General features: G+C 53.0%; 1 protein-coding gene across 2 annotated transcripts in view; it reads left to right on the forward strand.

Annotated features, from left to right (window-relative positions):
- The window catches only part of MED15 (mediator complex subunit 15), a 61,767-nt gene that overhangs the window by 36,814 nt on the left and 10,340 nt on the right, over window positions 1-14,613 (forward strand). For both annotated transcript variants that reach the window (XM_061170421.1, XM_061170422.1), the window contains exons 3-7: window positions 3,769-3,820; window positions 5,277-5,306; window positions 6,760-6,972; window positions 12,819-13,039; window positions 13,912-14,256. In XM_061170421.1, coding sequence (XP_061026404.1) covers window positions 3,769-3,820; window positions 5,277-5,306; window positions 6,760-6,972; window positions 12,819-13,039; window positions 13,912-14,256 — 861 coding nt within the window. The remainder of the gene's footprint in view (window positions 1-3,768; window positions 3,821-5,276; window positions 5,307-6,759; window positions 6,973-12,818; window positions 13,040-13,911; window positions 14,257-14,613) is intronic.

Genomic DNA, 14,613 nt, shown 5'->3' on the forward strand with positions numbered 1-14,613 from the left:
AAAGAACTCTTTTCCCTATGATTCTGACGCCAACTTGATATCAACTTATATGTTTGGTTGATTTTGCATTTTTAGGAATTGTATTTTTTCTTTTTTTTTTTTTTAAATTTTTGGCTGCGTTGGGTTTTTGTTGCTGCACGCCGGCTTTCTCTAGTTGTGGTGAGCAGGGGCTACTCTTCGTTGCGGCGCGCGGGCTTCTCATTGCAGTGACTTCTCATTGCGGAGCATGGGCTCTAGGCGCGCAGACTTCAGTAGTTGCAGCTCGCGGGCTCTGGAGTACAGGCTCAGTAGTTGTGGCGCACGGGCTTAGTTGCTCCACGGCATGTGGGATCTTCCCAGACCAGGGCTCGAACCCGTGTCCCCTGCATTGGCAGGCGGATTCTTAACCATTCTACCACCAGGGAAGTCCCTGTACTTTTTTCTTTTGATTTGGCTTTGTCTTCAATTTGGTAAAAGATTATATACTTGCAATGTGAAAGATGTATAACAAGGTGGGAAGTTTCATTTCCGGGCCACTTCCTGATACCTCTGGGGATTTGATTGTTGATCTGCAACATTTCTTTTTGCAGATATAAAGCAAATATACATGTTCAGATTCCCCGAGTTTTATACAAAAGGTATAACAGTGTAGCATCTAGTGTGTGGCCTGTGGCATCTTACCTGGAGCATGTGTGTCCTTCCTACTGCTCCCTCCACATCCGTGAGGGGATTCGTCCTCCACCTTTGCTGTCAGGCCCTCATGCAAGACTTGTACAGGTTAGACAAAGTGTATAAACTGCAGGAAGCTTTTTTCCCACATTTCTGTCTTCTCACCTGCAAACCAGCCCGCTAGTAGTACCTGCCTCACTGGGCAGTTGGAAGAATTGAGTGTGTTAATTATCTGTAAAGCATTCAGAGCTGTGCCTGGCCCGGAGTCAGTGTGGCGTGTGAGCTGTCACTGCTGTGCTCTGGCCGTACCCAGCCTGGATGCTTGTATTTTTGCTGTCAGGAGGGGGAGATGATAAAGATGGAGTGAAGATAAGGGAGGTACACGCTCCTCGGCCCATTTCTGGAACTGTCCTGGAGCGGGGGTGCCTTGGAGCAGAAGAGGGGTCATAACCTCTCTGTCTGCATGGAGGCTGGGAACTCTCACGCCCAGGGAAGCCAGTCTAGACATAGAGTAAGGCAGCCACCCTGGGGAGTCAGAGGGGGATCAGATCAGCAGGCCTGAAGCACTCTACCCTTGACGTGCTGGGTGATGTATTTACCCACAGGAGCGCCCCTTGGTGGCAGTGTGACTGACCACTCCCTGTGCCCGCTTCTCCTGTCAGGTGGTTGCTGCCCCACTCCGTCCCCTTCAGGCCTCCTCATGCTGGTCTGGTCCCCAGAGCCTCTGCTGCACCGGGCTGTGGGCAGCCTCAGTGGGCGCAGACCATGGGTGCCTTGTGCCTACCTGGCTCCGAGCACTCGGTCCTGGTTCTGTGCCAAGGGCTTTGGGGACATGCTCCTGAGCCCCATTTACTGTATCTTGTGTCGGAGTAAAATATCTGGTTGCTGGTTTGGTTTTTTTTTTGTTTTTAATAACTGAAGTATAGTTGATTTACAATGTTGTGTTTTATCCTGTATGGCAAAGTGATTCAGTTATACATATGTATATTTTCTATTACGGTTTATCACAGGATATTGAATATAGTTCCCTGTGCTATACCTTGTTGTTTATCCATTCTGTATATAATAGTTTGCATCTGCTAACCCCAAACTCCCAGTCCATCCCTCCCCTAGCACCCCCCACCCCCGGCAACCACAACTGTGTTCTCTATGTCCATGAGTCTGTTTCTGTTTCATAGATAAGTTCATTTATCATATTTTAGATTCCACATATAAGTAATACCATATGGTATTTGTCTGACTTCGCTTAGTATAACAATCTCTGGGTCCATCCATGTTGCGGCAAATGGCATTATTTCATTCTTTTTTATGACTGAGTAATATTCCATTGTATATATATGTACTACATCCTCTTTATCCATTCATCTGTCAGTGGACACTTAGGTGCTTCCATGTCTTGGCTATTGTAAATAGTGCTGATATGAACGTAGGGGTGCACATATCTTTTTGAATTAGAGTTTTCTCCGGATATATGCCCAGGAGTGGGATTGCAGGATCATATGGTAATTCTATTTTTAGTTTTTTGAGGAACCTCCATACTGTTTGCTATAGTGGCTGCATCAGTTTACATTCTCACCAACAGTGTTGGAGGGTTCCCTTTTCTCCAAACTCTCCAGCATTTGTTGTTTGTGGACTTTTTAATGATCTGGTTGCTTTTTAAACCTGCTTCCTCTTGCTTCACCTTTTATGGAAGTAGAAGAAGCTCAACAAATTCTTTTAAGATTTCTCCGACCCAAAAGATGGCCAAGGCCTTACTGAGACGTCAGCTCTTGACCTGGCAAGCTCCCCGTCCTTGGCCACCTCATTTCAGAGCTTCCTTTAGCCCCCGCTTTCCTTGCGCCCCACTCACCACCCTGTTGTCCTTCGAGGACCAGCCTGGTCAGGTGATCTGCGGGATCCTTTTCCTCCCAGGAATTTGTGGGGGGCATTGGGAGGGGGAGTGTTGAACACATTTCCCATGTGTCCTGTCCTTCGGTACCTGCCCCGTGGCCTCCCTGAGCCTTTCCCCCACGTTTTCCTCTGCTGATTCCCTGGCTGAGAAAACAGTGGTGGGTGAAGTTTGAGATCAATGAGGGTTGATGGGGGTTAGAAAGTGTGCTTATGTTGTTAACATTCGTCTGAGGCCCCCTTCATGTGTTTCCCTTGGAGGTGTTCTCGTGACGGCAGGTTCACTGTCTGTCCCAGGCTCACGGGCTGTCCCCTGCGGTGGGTCCTGGGCTGCGGGGGTCGTCTCCTCTGGCTGCTGTTGAGTGGACTCAGTGTCATGGTGACTTAGGCGGGGGTCAAGTGAGCAGGCGGGGTGAAAGCTCTGCCCTTTCTGCCTGCCTTGCCAGAAAGATGGTCCAGCTTCTCTGAAATAAGATTTTAGTTACGAACATCCCTTCGTTGACCCCAAGACAAACTCACAGTAGTGATTTCCCCGGAACCCCCGGAGTGAGTGTCCTTGGTTACAAAGAGGACAAATGGTGGAAGGCAGGCCCTGCTGGGAGGTTCCAGAAACGCAGCGAGAACCAAGAGGGCCCTGGGCAGTGGCCTTCACCTGCTTCCTTGAGCGGCGCTGTGCCCTCTCCCTGGGCTGTGCAGTGAATTCAGATCAGCGGGAGCTGCAGAAAGCACAGCCGGGGCGCCCAGCCAGATTTGCATGCAAATATGACGTCAGCAGTGGAAAAGCAACAGGCCGGTGTGAAAAGCGAAAGTACTTTGGTACAAATGGAGCAAAGACAAAAGCGGCCCTCCCGTGTCTACTTCTGAGATGCCCTGTGACCCTGGGCCGGCCCCTTTGCAGAAAGACGGGTGCCTGAGCCCCCTGTGGCCCTCACCAGCGTTTACAGCAGGGCAGGGGAGCAGCGTCTCCTAGTGTCTTGGTACCTTCTTGGTTTTCTGTTTCTTTGTGCCTTTTGTTGTTCTGCGGTAGCCGAGCTCTGCCGGCCTTTCCTGGAGGGATGGATTCCAGAGGAGGTAGAGCCAAGCCGGACGAGGACAGACAGACAGGGACAGACAGACGGGGATGGCTGCCATCCCTGCCTTCAGGAGGAGCGCAGCAGGGCCAGGGTGGGAAGGGGCGTCACTCGGCCTCACTTCTGCGTCTGGGATTAAACTGCTTCCTGTTTTTACTTTTAGGATGAATACCTTTCTCTCGTGGCCAGGCTCATTATCCATTTTCGAGACATCCGTAAGTAAAACGTCACATCTCTGGGTGGTTGTGGTCGCCACGAGAGGCCGGCCAGTCTTGGCCCCAGTGCCTGAGGCAGGATGTCTGTGGACAGCACCTGCTTTCCGGGAAGTTCTTCATGGCTTCGCATTTGATTCCATGTTTCCCATCCTCCCAGAGCCTCAGCCTGAAACGTGCTGATTGTGGCCTAATGGAGATGTTAGTGTCCAAGTGGTCTGGGCTGGACTGCTCTTTTTGCTTGTCTGCTTAATCTCCCTTTTGAAGGACTGCTGCTTTGATCTCTAGGCAGTTCCTGAATAAGCAGAGTCCACCCTGGAATAGACACTTCCTTCCCTGATCCATGGTTTTTTTGACCCATGGAGGCTGGACCTAACTGTGTTCCCGTCAGGCTGGAAGCTTCTGGGGCCAGCTTTCTCAGCGCCACCCTGCACTCCCTGCCCTGGTGAGGGCCCAGCCCCACAGCATCCCAGTTCCTCTTCTCCCGGTCAGGGCCGCTCAGGGCCGCTCAGGGCCGCTCTGGGGGGTTACAGCCACAGCGCCTCCTGCCGACCTGCAGTGGTGTGACCACAGGAGGCAGATTCCTCCCACTCAGCCTGTCCATGGGGCGGCTGCTCCCTGTGGCTGTCGAGACAGCTGTGGCGTCAGCGTCACTCATCTCAGAGGGAGACATTGGGGACCCCAGAGTCCTTGCAGGGCCATTACTTCTTTCCACACTAACTTTTTACCAGACTGGCCAGCAAGATGAACCTCACTTGATTTCACTTTCTTTGCTGTGTTTGGGAAGGTCCCATGGTGTTTGGAACAAGAGGAGCCGCCACTAGAAGCCTGGGGCATGAGCAGCCCGGCCACGACCCCGTCTATACTGGCAAGGGCTCGGCCTTTTGGGCTCGCTGGCCCATTTGGGAGCTGGCCCTGGCACGGCCAGTGCACACAGCCCTTTGGCGGGGGCGTCCACAGCTGCCTCACCCCCGGCAGAGGGTGGAACTGTTGTGGCAGTTCCCCGCCTGTCCTGGGGCTGGCTGGATCCGGCTTCTAACCAGCCTTGGACAGACTCAGTTTCCTCATCCAGAAAATGGGGATGCTGCCTCCCTCACCAGAGTGGGCTGAAAATGGAGGTGTTGTGGGCCCACCGTAGATCCCTGGACCGCTCTTGTTTGTGGCTCGGGGCCTGTGCTAAGAGCCCTGGCCTGGGAAGGAAGGAACTAGAGGAGACCCAGCACCAGCCTCCACCTGGGGGCTGTTCTCCAGGGCCCAGGCTGACCGCGGGGTGGTTCTGCACCCTCTTGCTCCAGGCCTCCTTGTGTGTCAACGCTGCCGGGAGTGGGACACATACATGTATTCACACATATGTCCTCTGGACGAATGCCTTTAGCACTGACTTAGCGTGGAAATATATGGTTACATAAAAACTTTGTTTACTTTGGTTTCTTCTTTTTTTTTTTTTCTTTATATATAGATAACAAGAAATCACAAGCTTCTGTCAGTGGTAAGAGTTTCTCCTTTTGGAATTAAGGTTTTTCCCAACCTTGGCTGCGGGGTAGCAGGAGTGGGATGGTGGGTGCTGCGTGTGCCTGGGGTTAAGCTGTTACTGGAGGAGGAAGTTCCCGGAGAGACGACCTCGGGTTCCTGAGAACTGCCAGCTCCCGGCCCACCAGGCACCCTCCTCCTGGTGACCGTGGAGTCGGACGATACCACCCCATCCCATTCCTCCCGCAAAAAAGATGATGAAAACTCACACGATTATTGAATATTATCTAAAATTTTGAGCTCTCTGGGAGAGAACTAGTATGGTATAATGCTATACTCAGTATAATAATCTGTAGTAGTATTTAGAGAATAACTATGAATTCACTTTCTTAAGTTACAAAGTTTCTTTGTAAGTTAAGAATTATTATTCTTTTTTATTTTTTAATTTCAAGGTTTTATCACATGGGAACCCTGTTGATTTAGCCTAGGTCTCTCTGAGTGAGCTGCCAGTGAAGGGGTTTAGCAGATCCCAGTGGCCAACTAAACTCCGACTGCCAGGCGGGGAGCCACCCTGGCGGGCTGTTTGTCTTACTGTCGGTGGCACATGCCGCATGCCCAGGCTTGCCTTGGCCGAGCTGGCTGCACCTGCCTGGGGTCTCTTGGCTTGTGCAGCGATTGTTGGCCAGCCAGGGCCGGGGGGTGGGGGTGGGGGTGGGTATCAAGAGTGCTTGGCCAGGAGAACGTGTCTGTTCACCCGGTTCTGTGGCAGGGTGAGCCGGCCAGGCCACACCTGCCTGCAGGTGGCCGTTTGCTGTTACAACAAGAGCCTCTGGCTCCTGCCCCTGGCCCTGGCATTGCTCACTCAGCTGGCGAGCATCTGCGGACCCCTCCCACACACCCTTGTTCTCAGGGGTCTTTCCCGAGAACTGCTACTCAGTGGGGTCCTGCCCAGACTTAGCAGAGATGGGCTTCTGGTGCACAAGGGGACTTGTAACCTCCCTGGGGGATCTGCCCCTGCCCCCTCTTCTCTGGCCCCCCTGGGAGATCTGCCCCTGCCCCCTCTTCTCTGGCCCCAGGCTTGGCTTACTGTGAAGAGCCCTTGACCCTTGTTTTCTCTGGATTCCCAGCTATGTCTCACCCAGCAGGAGGGGCCTATGGCCAGGATGGGTGGGGCCGCCGCCTGCCACCGAGGGCTTGCTCATCCCTTAGGGTCTGTCAGGGCCTGGCATAGGCTAGGCTAGGGTGTGGGCTGTGCTCCCTGCCCAGGAGGTGTCCCAGCCCCTGGGGTGTGGCAGGCAGCTGGGCCGGGGCTTGGGGGGCTCCCGGGACTCCGGCCGCTCACCATTTGGGACACTGAGGGTGTCGAGCCTGGAGGTGGGGGGAAGCGTGTGCCCAGGAAGGCCTCATGGCCCACGGAGCCTGGCCCGGTTTGGCGGACACTGCCCTGAGACGCTGCACCCTGTGCCCCGCAGACCCTATGAACGCGCTGCAGAGCCTGACTGGCGGGCCCGCCGCGGGAGCAGCCGGCATTGGCCTACCTGCTCGGGGCCCCGGCCAGCCCCTGGGCGGGATGGGCGGCCTGGGGGCCATGGGGCAGCCGATGCCACTCTCGGGGCAGCCACCTCCCGGCACCTCGGGGATGACCCCCCACGGCATGGCCGTCGTGTCCACGGCCGCTCCGCAGAGTGAGTACCACGCTTCTCAGAGAACCTGCCGCGCTCTCCACAGGTGGCGCGTTCTCTTCCCAGCCAGGGGTGGGGGTCGTGAGGGGGCGAGAGGAGCTGGGGAAGCTTCAGCCTGCTCTGCCTCCCAGAGGGCGAGGGACACCGAGGCCCTCTTGCCCAGGCTGAGGGAGGACTTGGAGGAGGATGGGGTGGCCTGGGACTCCATCCAAGGGGCTGTGCTTTGTAGTCGAGATAGAAACAGCTCCGTCTCAGGGTGTCCTCAGCCGCGAAGCCCCGTCTGTCCCTTCCAGGGTTGCCCTGGCCCCAGGCCGCCCGGGCTGTGGCTCGCATCCTGATTCCCCTACCGAAGGAGGCGCCTGACCCTCCGCGCAACTGCTCGGGCCAGGAGCAGGGTTGCAGCGCCGGCTGCCTCTGTCCCAGGACCCTCTTTTTTAAAAAATTTATTTATTTATTTATTTTTGGCTGTGTTGGGTGTTCGTTGCTGTGCACAGGCTTTCTCTAGTTGTGACGAGCGGGGGCTACTCTTTGTTGCGGTGTGCAGGCTTCTCACTGCGGTGGCTTCTCTTGTAGCGGAGCACGGGCTCTAGGCGCGTGGGCTCAGCGGTTGTGGCTCGCGGGCCCTAGAGCACATGCTCAGTAGTTGTGGCGCACGGGCCTAGTTGCTCCGCGGCATGTGGGATCTTCCCAGACCGGGGCTCAAACCCATGTCCCCTGCATTGGCAGGCGGATTCGTAACCACTGCGTCACCAGGGAAGTCCCCCAGGACCCTCTTGATGGACATTTATGCTTGTAGACTTTTATCTAGTACTGCTAAGTGCTTCAGTACTTTTTTCCCCTTATGTAACTTTTTATTTTTGAAATAGTTGAAGAGTCACAGGAAGTTGCAGAATAGCACAGAGTTCCCATGTGCCCTTCCCCCAGCTTCCCCAACGAAAACATCCTAGTACATCACCAAAACCATGACAGTGCTGTCAACTCAGGCAGACTTTATTCACATGTGACCAGTCTTTGCATGCCCTCTTGCGCATTCGCGTGCATGTGTGTGGTTCTGTGAGGTCTTATCATGTGTGGAATGGAGTCAGCACGTGGACCCGTCACCACCAACAGGCTGTCCTGGTGCCTCCTAATAATCACACCCTCCCTCCAACCCAAAGCCCAGCAACTGCTGATCTGTTCTCCGCCTTGGTAATTGTGTCATTTTGCGAATGTTACATAAATAGAATCATGCAATATTTGACTTGTTGAGACTGGCTTTTTTTTCACTCGGCATAATGCCCTTGGGAGCCTCCAGGTGGTGTTGGTAATTCCTTCCTGTTCGCTGCTGAGTAATGTTCCCTGGAGTGGCTGGGCCACGCACAGTTCACTTATCCACTCACCCTTGAAGGACATATGGGTTGTTTCAGTTTGGGCTGTTAAACTAAAGCTGCTGTGAATGCTTGTGTACATGTTGTGGTGTTCCCATGTATTCTGTCTCGCGTCCCTCTCGGGAACCCTGTGACGAGGGCAGCCGCGGCCTCGAGCACCCTGTTCTTTGTTGGGTTCCCTGTGTCCGAGTCGCCTTGCCCTTCTCAGAGGCCACATGCATCCTCATTCCCACCCACTCCTGCACTGACACCTTCTGCCCCCAGACACCCCCTTCCTCCCAGAGCTTCATTTCTCATCCTTACTGACGTCTGGCCGTCTGACGCTTGGCTCAGTGGTTGGTTCTTCATCTCGAGCTCCCGGGTCCCCTCTTGTCAGCGCACCTGTCTCTGTCTCTGTCTCTCTGTCTCTCTGTCTCTCTCTCTCTCTCTCACACACACACACACACACACACACACACACACACACACTCATACACACACACACACAGAGGCAGGGCGGCTTTCAGAAGGATGCTCTGGCTCCTTTTCACGTTATACTCCGGTGTGCTGGTTGAATTTCTTTTTATCACAGACTTAGATTTTATAATAAAAAATAGTTTTAAGCTGTATGAGTTTAGAATGTCTTGCAATCTGACTCCTGAGACTGTCAGTTCAGCAGCGAAGCTTTGGTGGGCTGTCTGCACCCTCCCTAGTCCGACCTCGGCCTACATCCTGTCTTCAGCTTCCGAGGGGCTTGGTCTTCTGTGTGGCACTAGGGGAAGTTGAAGTGGTCTCTACTCTCATGTCCTGCTGCTACCTCTACAGAGACCCTCCCTCCCTGCCTGTGACCTCTGGTGGCCTGGTCTACCTGAAATAAGTGTAGTGCTGATGGGTACTTGCTACCCTTTTCTGACACCTCCAAACACCACTGTGTGATGAAGGCTGCTTCAGCCCTTAGTTCCACGCCCCCAGAGTGTAGGTCCTGGGTCAGAGGACTCTCAAAGGGCAGCCCAGAGCCTGCTGTGCATCTCCAGGTGACCTGGGTTAGTCACAGGAAACACACACTGCTGACTGTGGATAAGGCTGGGGCTGAGGTACAGGATACTTTTAAACTCTATACTTTTTTGTTTCCTTGATGAATTTTATATCATGTGCATGTAGAACCTACTTTAAAAATAAGCTGTATTTCTGGCTGTTGCTGAGGAGCCCTCTCTCCTTCTGTGTAGACTGTGTTTTGGATTGTTGGGCTGGCAGAAGGTAGGGGCAGCTCTTTGCCCTGCTACGCCTTGGCACGCTGCAAGGTGGGGGAAAGCAATCCTGGGATCCCTCCGTCCAGGATTTGTGCCAGGGCCCTTGGCATCCCCCAGCTCCGCCAGAGCACGGGGCAGATTGGAGGAGAGTGCTCCCAGTTTAGGCCTGTGGGAATTGCAGATCAGGGTCAGTCATTGAGCACACAAAATCAGCAGGCATGGAAGGAAGCAGACACACCTGAAGGAGGAGCAGAAACAATCACCAGATGTGGAGACGCCCTGCGACATAGCCATTGTTAGATATGGCCTTGGGGCGCTTAAAAAAATAAAGGTTGGACTTCCAAATGAACGAGCACTGTGATACTGTATCAGGAGTGACCAAACAGATTTGAAAAGTAACGAAGTAGAACTTGTAGAGAAGAGAAGTAAAGTCATTGAAAGAGCAAAGTGTGAATGAATAAACAGATCAGATACAGCTGAAGAAAGAGTTTGTGAACTAGAAGCTACATTTGAAGATGTTACCTAGAATGTAGCCTAGAGAAGAGGCCTCAGGAACAGGAGGGTGAGAAACGTGGAGGATGAAATCAGGAAGTCTGACGGGCATCTAAGTGCAAATGGAAGCACAGAGGGTGTGAGGAGACGATGGCCGATGAAAACCCAGTGGACCACACAGGTTAAATAAGGCATCCATGCCCCAACCTGTTGTGAAACAGCAGGACACCAAAGGCCAGAAGACTATCTCAGAAACAGCCGTTTCTGTCAAGGAGCGACAAGCAGACTCAGCAGACTCGGTGATGGAGTCAAGAAGACAGTAGAGGTTGTTAGAGCCCTGAGCACAGAGCTGCCAACAAAGCCGAGGAGACCTTCACTAAAAGCTTTTTAAGGGCATACTTTTTTTTCCCCTTACCATTTCCTCTTACCTCTCAGATCATCCTTTCCCAAGATGCCAGGTATAAATGGGAGAAGAAACATTTTCCATATAAGGGCATAAACACGCACAAATCTAAGCTAGTGATTCTCAGCAATTTTGCACCCTGGTGGGTGTTTGGCAATATGTGGAGACAGTTTGGCTGTCACAGCTGGGTGGTGGTGGGGATGCTGCTGCTGGCCTCCAGTGGGCAGAGGCCAGAGATGCTGCTGAGCATCTTCCGTGTACAGGGCAGCCCCCACAGCACGGCGTTGTCTGGCCCAAAGTGTCAGGAGGGGCAAGGCTGGGAATCCTTGGTGTAAACAAAAATTACCTCTGTAAAATAATCCTTAGAGCTACCCTCCACACGTTCCGAGCACTGTTTTGGGTCTGTAATAGATTTTTTAATTCTGAGTCCAATGTAGGGGTATGTAGTATAGCTGAGGAAACTGAGGCACACAGAGCAGTGACAGAGTTGGGATTTGAGTCCAGGTGTCTGGGTCCGAAGCTGTACCCCTGGCCTTTATTCTATCCTGCCTCTTAATATAAGTCTGCTGTGTGGGCATAAGAAGATAAACAGGGACCAAACCAAATGGAGTCAGAAAGGGCGAATATCAAGGATATCAGGTGTATTGTGTGCATGTAAAACCTACTTTAAAAAATATTTAGAGAGGATTCTAAGGTCCTCATATTTGGGAAAGAGGTTTAAATGTGGATAAACTTTATACCTTGTTAAATTAAATATGCATGGTAAAATTGTAAAAGTTATTGCTAAAACAATAGAAGTAGTTGTAAATCCATAGGAAAAAAATGGAATGAGACAGAAACGACAAACAAAAATCCAAACGAACAAAAATCAACCCAATCCTCCAACAAAATAGAATTCAGAAGAGGAGAAAAAAAATGTCCATTATACCTCAGTAAAGCTCAAAAAAAAAAAAAAGAGGAAGAGAAACTTAGAAGGGGAAAGACAGATACAAATAAGTTGAAAACTGTAAGTAATTGCAGTAAATGTGAAGGGATAGGCTTTCCTGCTGAGACTGAATGGAAACGTAAGGAGAGGGTACAGCTCTTTAATCCTTACAGGAAACACACCTGAAATAGAAGATGCAAAAAGACTTGAAAATAAAAGTTGTGTTGGGCAATTTCCCCTCCCAGTTACTGATAGTTAACCAGACAAAAATAATGAATTTAGAGAGGAGTTGAAGGATGTAGTGAGCAGCTTCATCTAAGCCTGTGGGTGGGAAATGTGCTCACAATGGGTCCTGCGTGGATGTACTCCCCACCCTGACACTCTTCAGAAATTGTGCTGAAGGAGAGAGCCAGTCCTTCTGTGTGGTTTAAAAATGGCAGAGTCATTAGGAATGGAGGTCACCTTAGTAGCTACTGAGGTGTGGCACCACAAGGGCTCCTGTGGTGTTGGAACTGTGCCAGGTCTTGACCTCCATGGTGACTGAATCTTGCCAGGTGAGAAAATTGTATAGAATTTAAACTACACACTCAGGCAAATGGGCACACATTCTGACTGTGTTATGGTGTTATACAAAGTGCTACCATTGGGGAAAACTGAGCAAAGTGTACAAAGTGTCTCTGTGTTCCTCCTTTTCATCTTTATTGAAATATAGTTCATGTACCCATATTCACTGGAAGTATACTGTGCAGGGGTGGTCAGTGCACTCACGGCATCAATTTTAAAACATTTTCATCACCCGAAAAGAGACCGGATCACTGAAAATCTTGTGAATGATTGTTTATTTTTATTTATTTGTTTTTAATTTTTTGGCCACGCTGCGCGGCCTGTGGCATCTTATTTCCCCGAGCCTGGATCGAACCCATGCCCCCTGCAGTGGAAGCATGGAGTCTTAACCACTGGGCCACCAGGGAATTCCCTGAATGATTGTTTGTATCAGCATTATTTATAACTACCAAAAAGTGGAAACAACCCAGATGTCCATCAGCTGATGGACAACACAAAATGTGGGAAATCCATATAGTGGAGTATTATTTGGCAACAAAAAGAAAGGGAATACTGATCCATGCCACAGTGTGGGTGAACCTTGTAAACGCGATGCTGAGGGGAAGGAGCCAGTCACAAAAGATCCCAGTTGTGAGATTCTGTTGATACGAAGTGTCCAGAGCAGGTGGTTCCATTGAGACGGGAAGCAGATCACTAGTTGCTGGGTCCCAGGCCTCTTGACTGGCCTGTTCTTTCCTGCTCATTACTACCGTGATTCACTCTATAGTAAGTTCTGTCCTGTCATCGTCACCCCTGTCCCTCCCGCGCTGGCGGGGGTGGCGCCTTCCCCGCTGCACCCAGTGCGAGTTCCCCGACCCGTCTGTCCCCAGCCCAGCTGCAGCTCCAGCAGGTGGCGCTGCAGCAGCAGCAGCAGCAGTTCCAGGCACAGCAGCAGGCGGCGCTGCAGCAGCAGCAGCAGCAGTTCCAGGTGCAGCAGAGCGCCATGCAGCAGCAGTTTCAGGCCGTGGTGCAGCAGCAGCAGCTCCAGCAGCAGCAGCAGCAGCAGCAGCAGCAGCATCTGATCAAGTTGCATCATCAGAACCAGCAGCAGGTACTAGGCGCCATCGTTCTGGCCCCTGGCCTTCTCCAGGGCCCACAAGCCTGGGACGGGAAGGAGTGGGCCTACTGTGTGCCGGGGGATGGATCAGGTGGCTCCTGGTGCAGGCAGCTCATGTGAGAGTCTGCCCAGGCCAGAGTGAGGCTACCCTCCACTCATAGCACGGCCTGGACCGCCCCATGGGCGTGCGTCCTCTGAGCACACGCAGGCCTCCTGACCTGTCCCTGAGTATTCGGTGTCTGGACGCTGCACTAATCGAGCCCTGCCTAGTGTCCCGCAGGGATGGCCATGTCACATTAGGAGCCCTGCTTACAAGAAAACCTTTTCTCACGCGCATGCTCTGCAGTCAACGCCCTGACGGGTTAAGCGTCTTTTGTCAGGCCTGTTCTGGGTTGAGGGAGGGAAGCCCTGAAGGGCCCCCTGCTCTTTCCCACCTGCTTCAGGCCTTGGCTTATGCCTCCTTTTCCCGAGGCCTCTCCAGGATCTTGGAGGCCCCTCTCCCAGGGCTGACAGTGAATCTTCAGCCCCGCTTTTCCTCCTCACCCTGAGGCTGGTCCTGTGACCACTCTAGGGACCAAACAAGCATCCCTGGAGAGACTTTGGAGATGTGCGGTCAGCTGAACCTTGCCCGGCTTCTCTGGGGCTGCGCCTATATGTGACTCCTTACCAAGCTCTCCAGACCCTTCCCTGGACCCTTCCTTTGTCCTCTCAGGCCTAGAGATGGGCCAGCGTCTGGTGGCCAGGGCACAGGTGCACGCTTGGTGCCCTCGGTGTCCCTCTGCCTCCCGGGAGAGCAGCCTGGGCAGACTTCCCAGCGCAGGATTCCAAGGCTGGAGAGGTGATGGGTGCTGCTTGTTCCACTCCAGATACAGCAGCAGCAGCAGCAGCAACTCCAACGGATGGCACAGCTGCAGCTGCAGCAACAGCAACAGCAACAGCAGCAGCAGCAGCAGCAGCAGGCTTTGCAGGCCCAGCCGCCAATACAGCAGCCCCCAATGCAGCAGCCACAGCCTCCCCCCTCACAGGCCCTGCCCCAGCAGCTGCAGCAGCTGCATCACCCGCAGCACCACCAGCCACCACCGCAGCCCCAGCCGCCGGTGGCCCAGAACCAGCCATCGCAGCTCCCGCCTCAGTCACAGACGCAGCCTTTGGTGTCGCAGGCTCCGGCCCTCCCCGGACAGATGCTGTACGCCCAGCCACAGCTGAAACTCGTGAGTACCCAGGGCTCGCACAGCCGGGGCTCTTCTCCTGGCGTCTCCTGTGCTGTCGGCGGTCTCTGGGGCGACCTGGCTGTAGATGGCAGGTCCTCTTCTTCCAGCACCGAGACGCAGGTGGCCCTGGCCCCTGCCAGCCCGCACATCCAGATCAGCAAGGGTGCGTGCATTCCGCCAGCTGCTGCATCCAGTGTGCGGCGCCCCTGCTCCCTGGTGGCACCTTGTCTTCCTAGCAGCATGGCTGATTCGGTGGTAGCCACAGGCATTGTAAGATTGTGGATGATTAGATGGACGGCAACACCCGTCTTCTCACTGTTGGGGAGGGTGTGTGTGCCACCTCCCCTGGGCGTCCAC

The sequence above is a fragment of the Eubalaena glacialis genome, chromosome 15 (assembly GCF_028564815.1).
Source record: "Eubalaena glacialis isolate mEubGla1 chromosome 15, mEubGla1.1.hap2.+ XY, whole genome shotgun sequence".
Lineage (NCBI taxonomy): Eukaryota > Metazoa > Chordata > Mammalia > Artiodactyla > Balaenidae > Eubalaena > Eubalaena glacialis.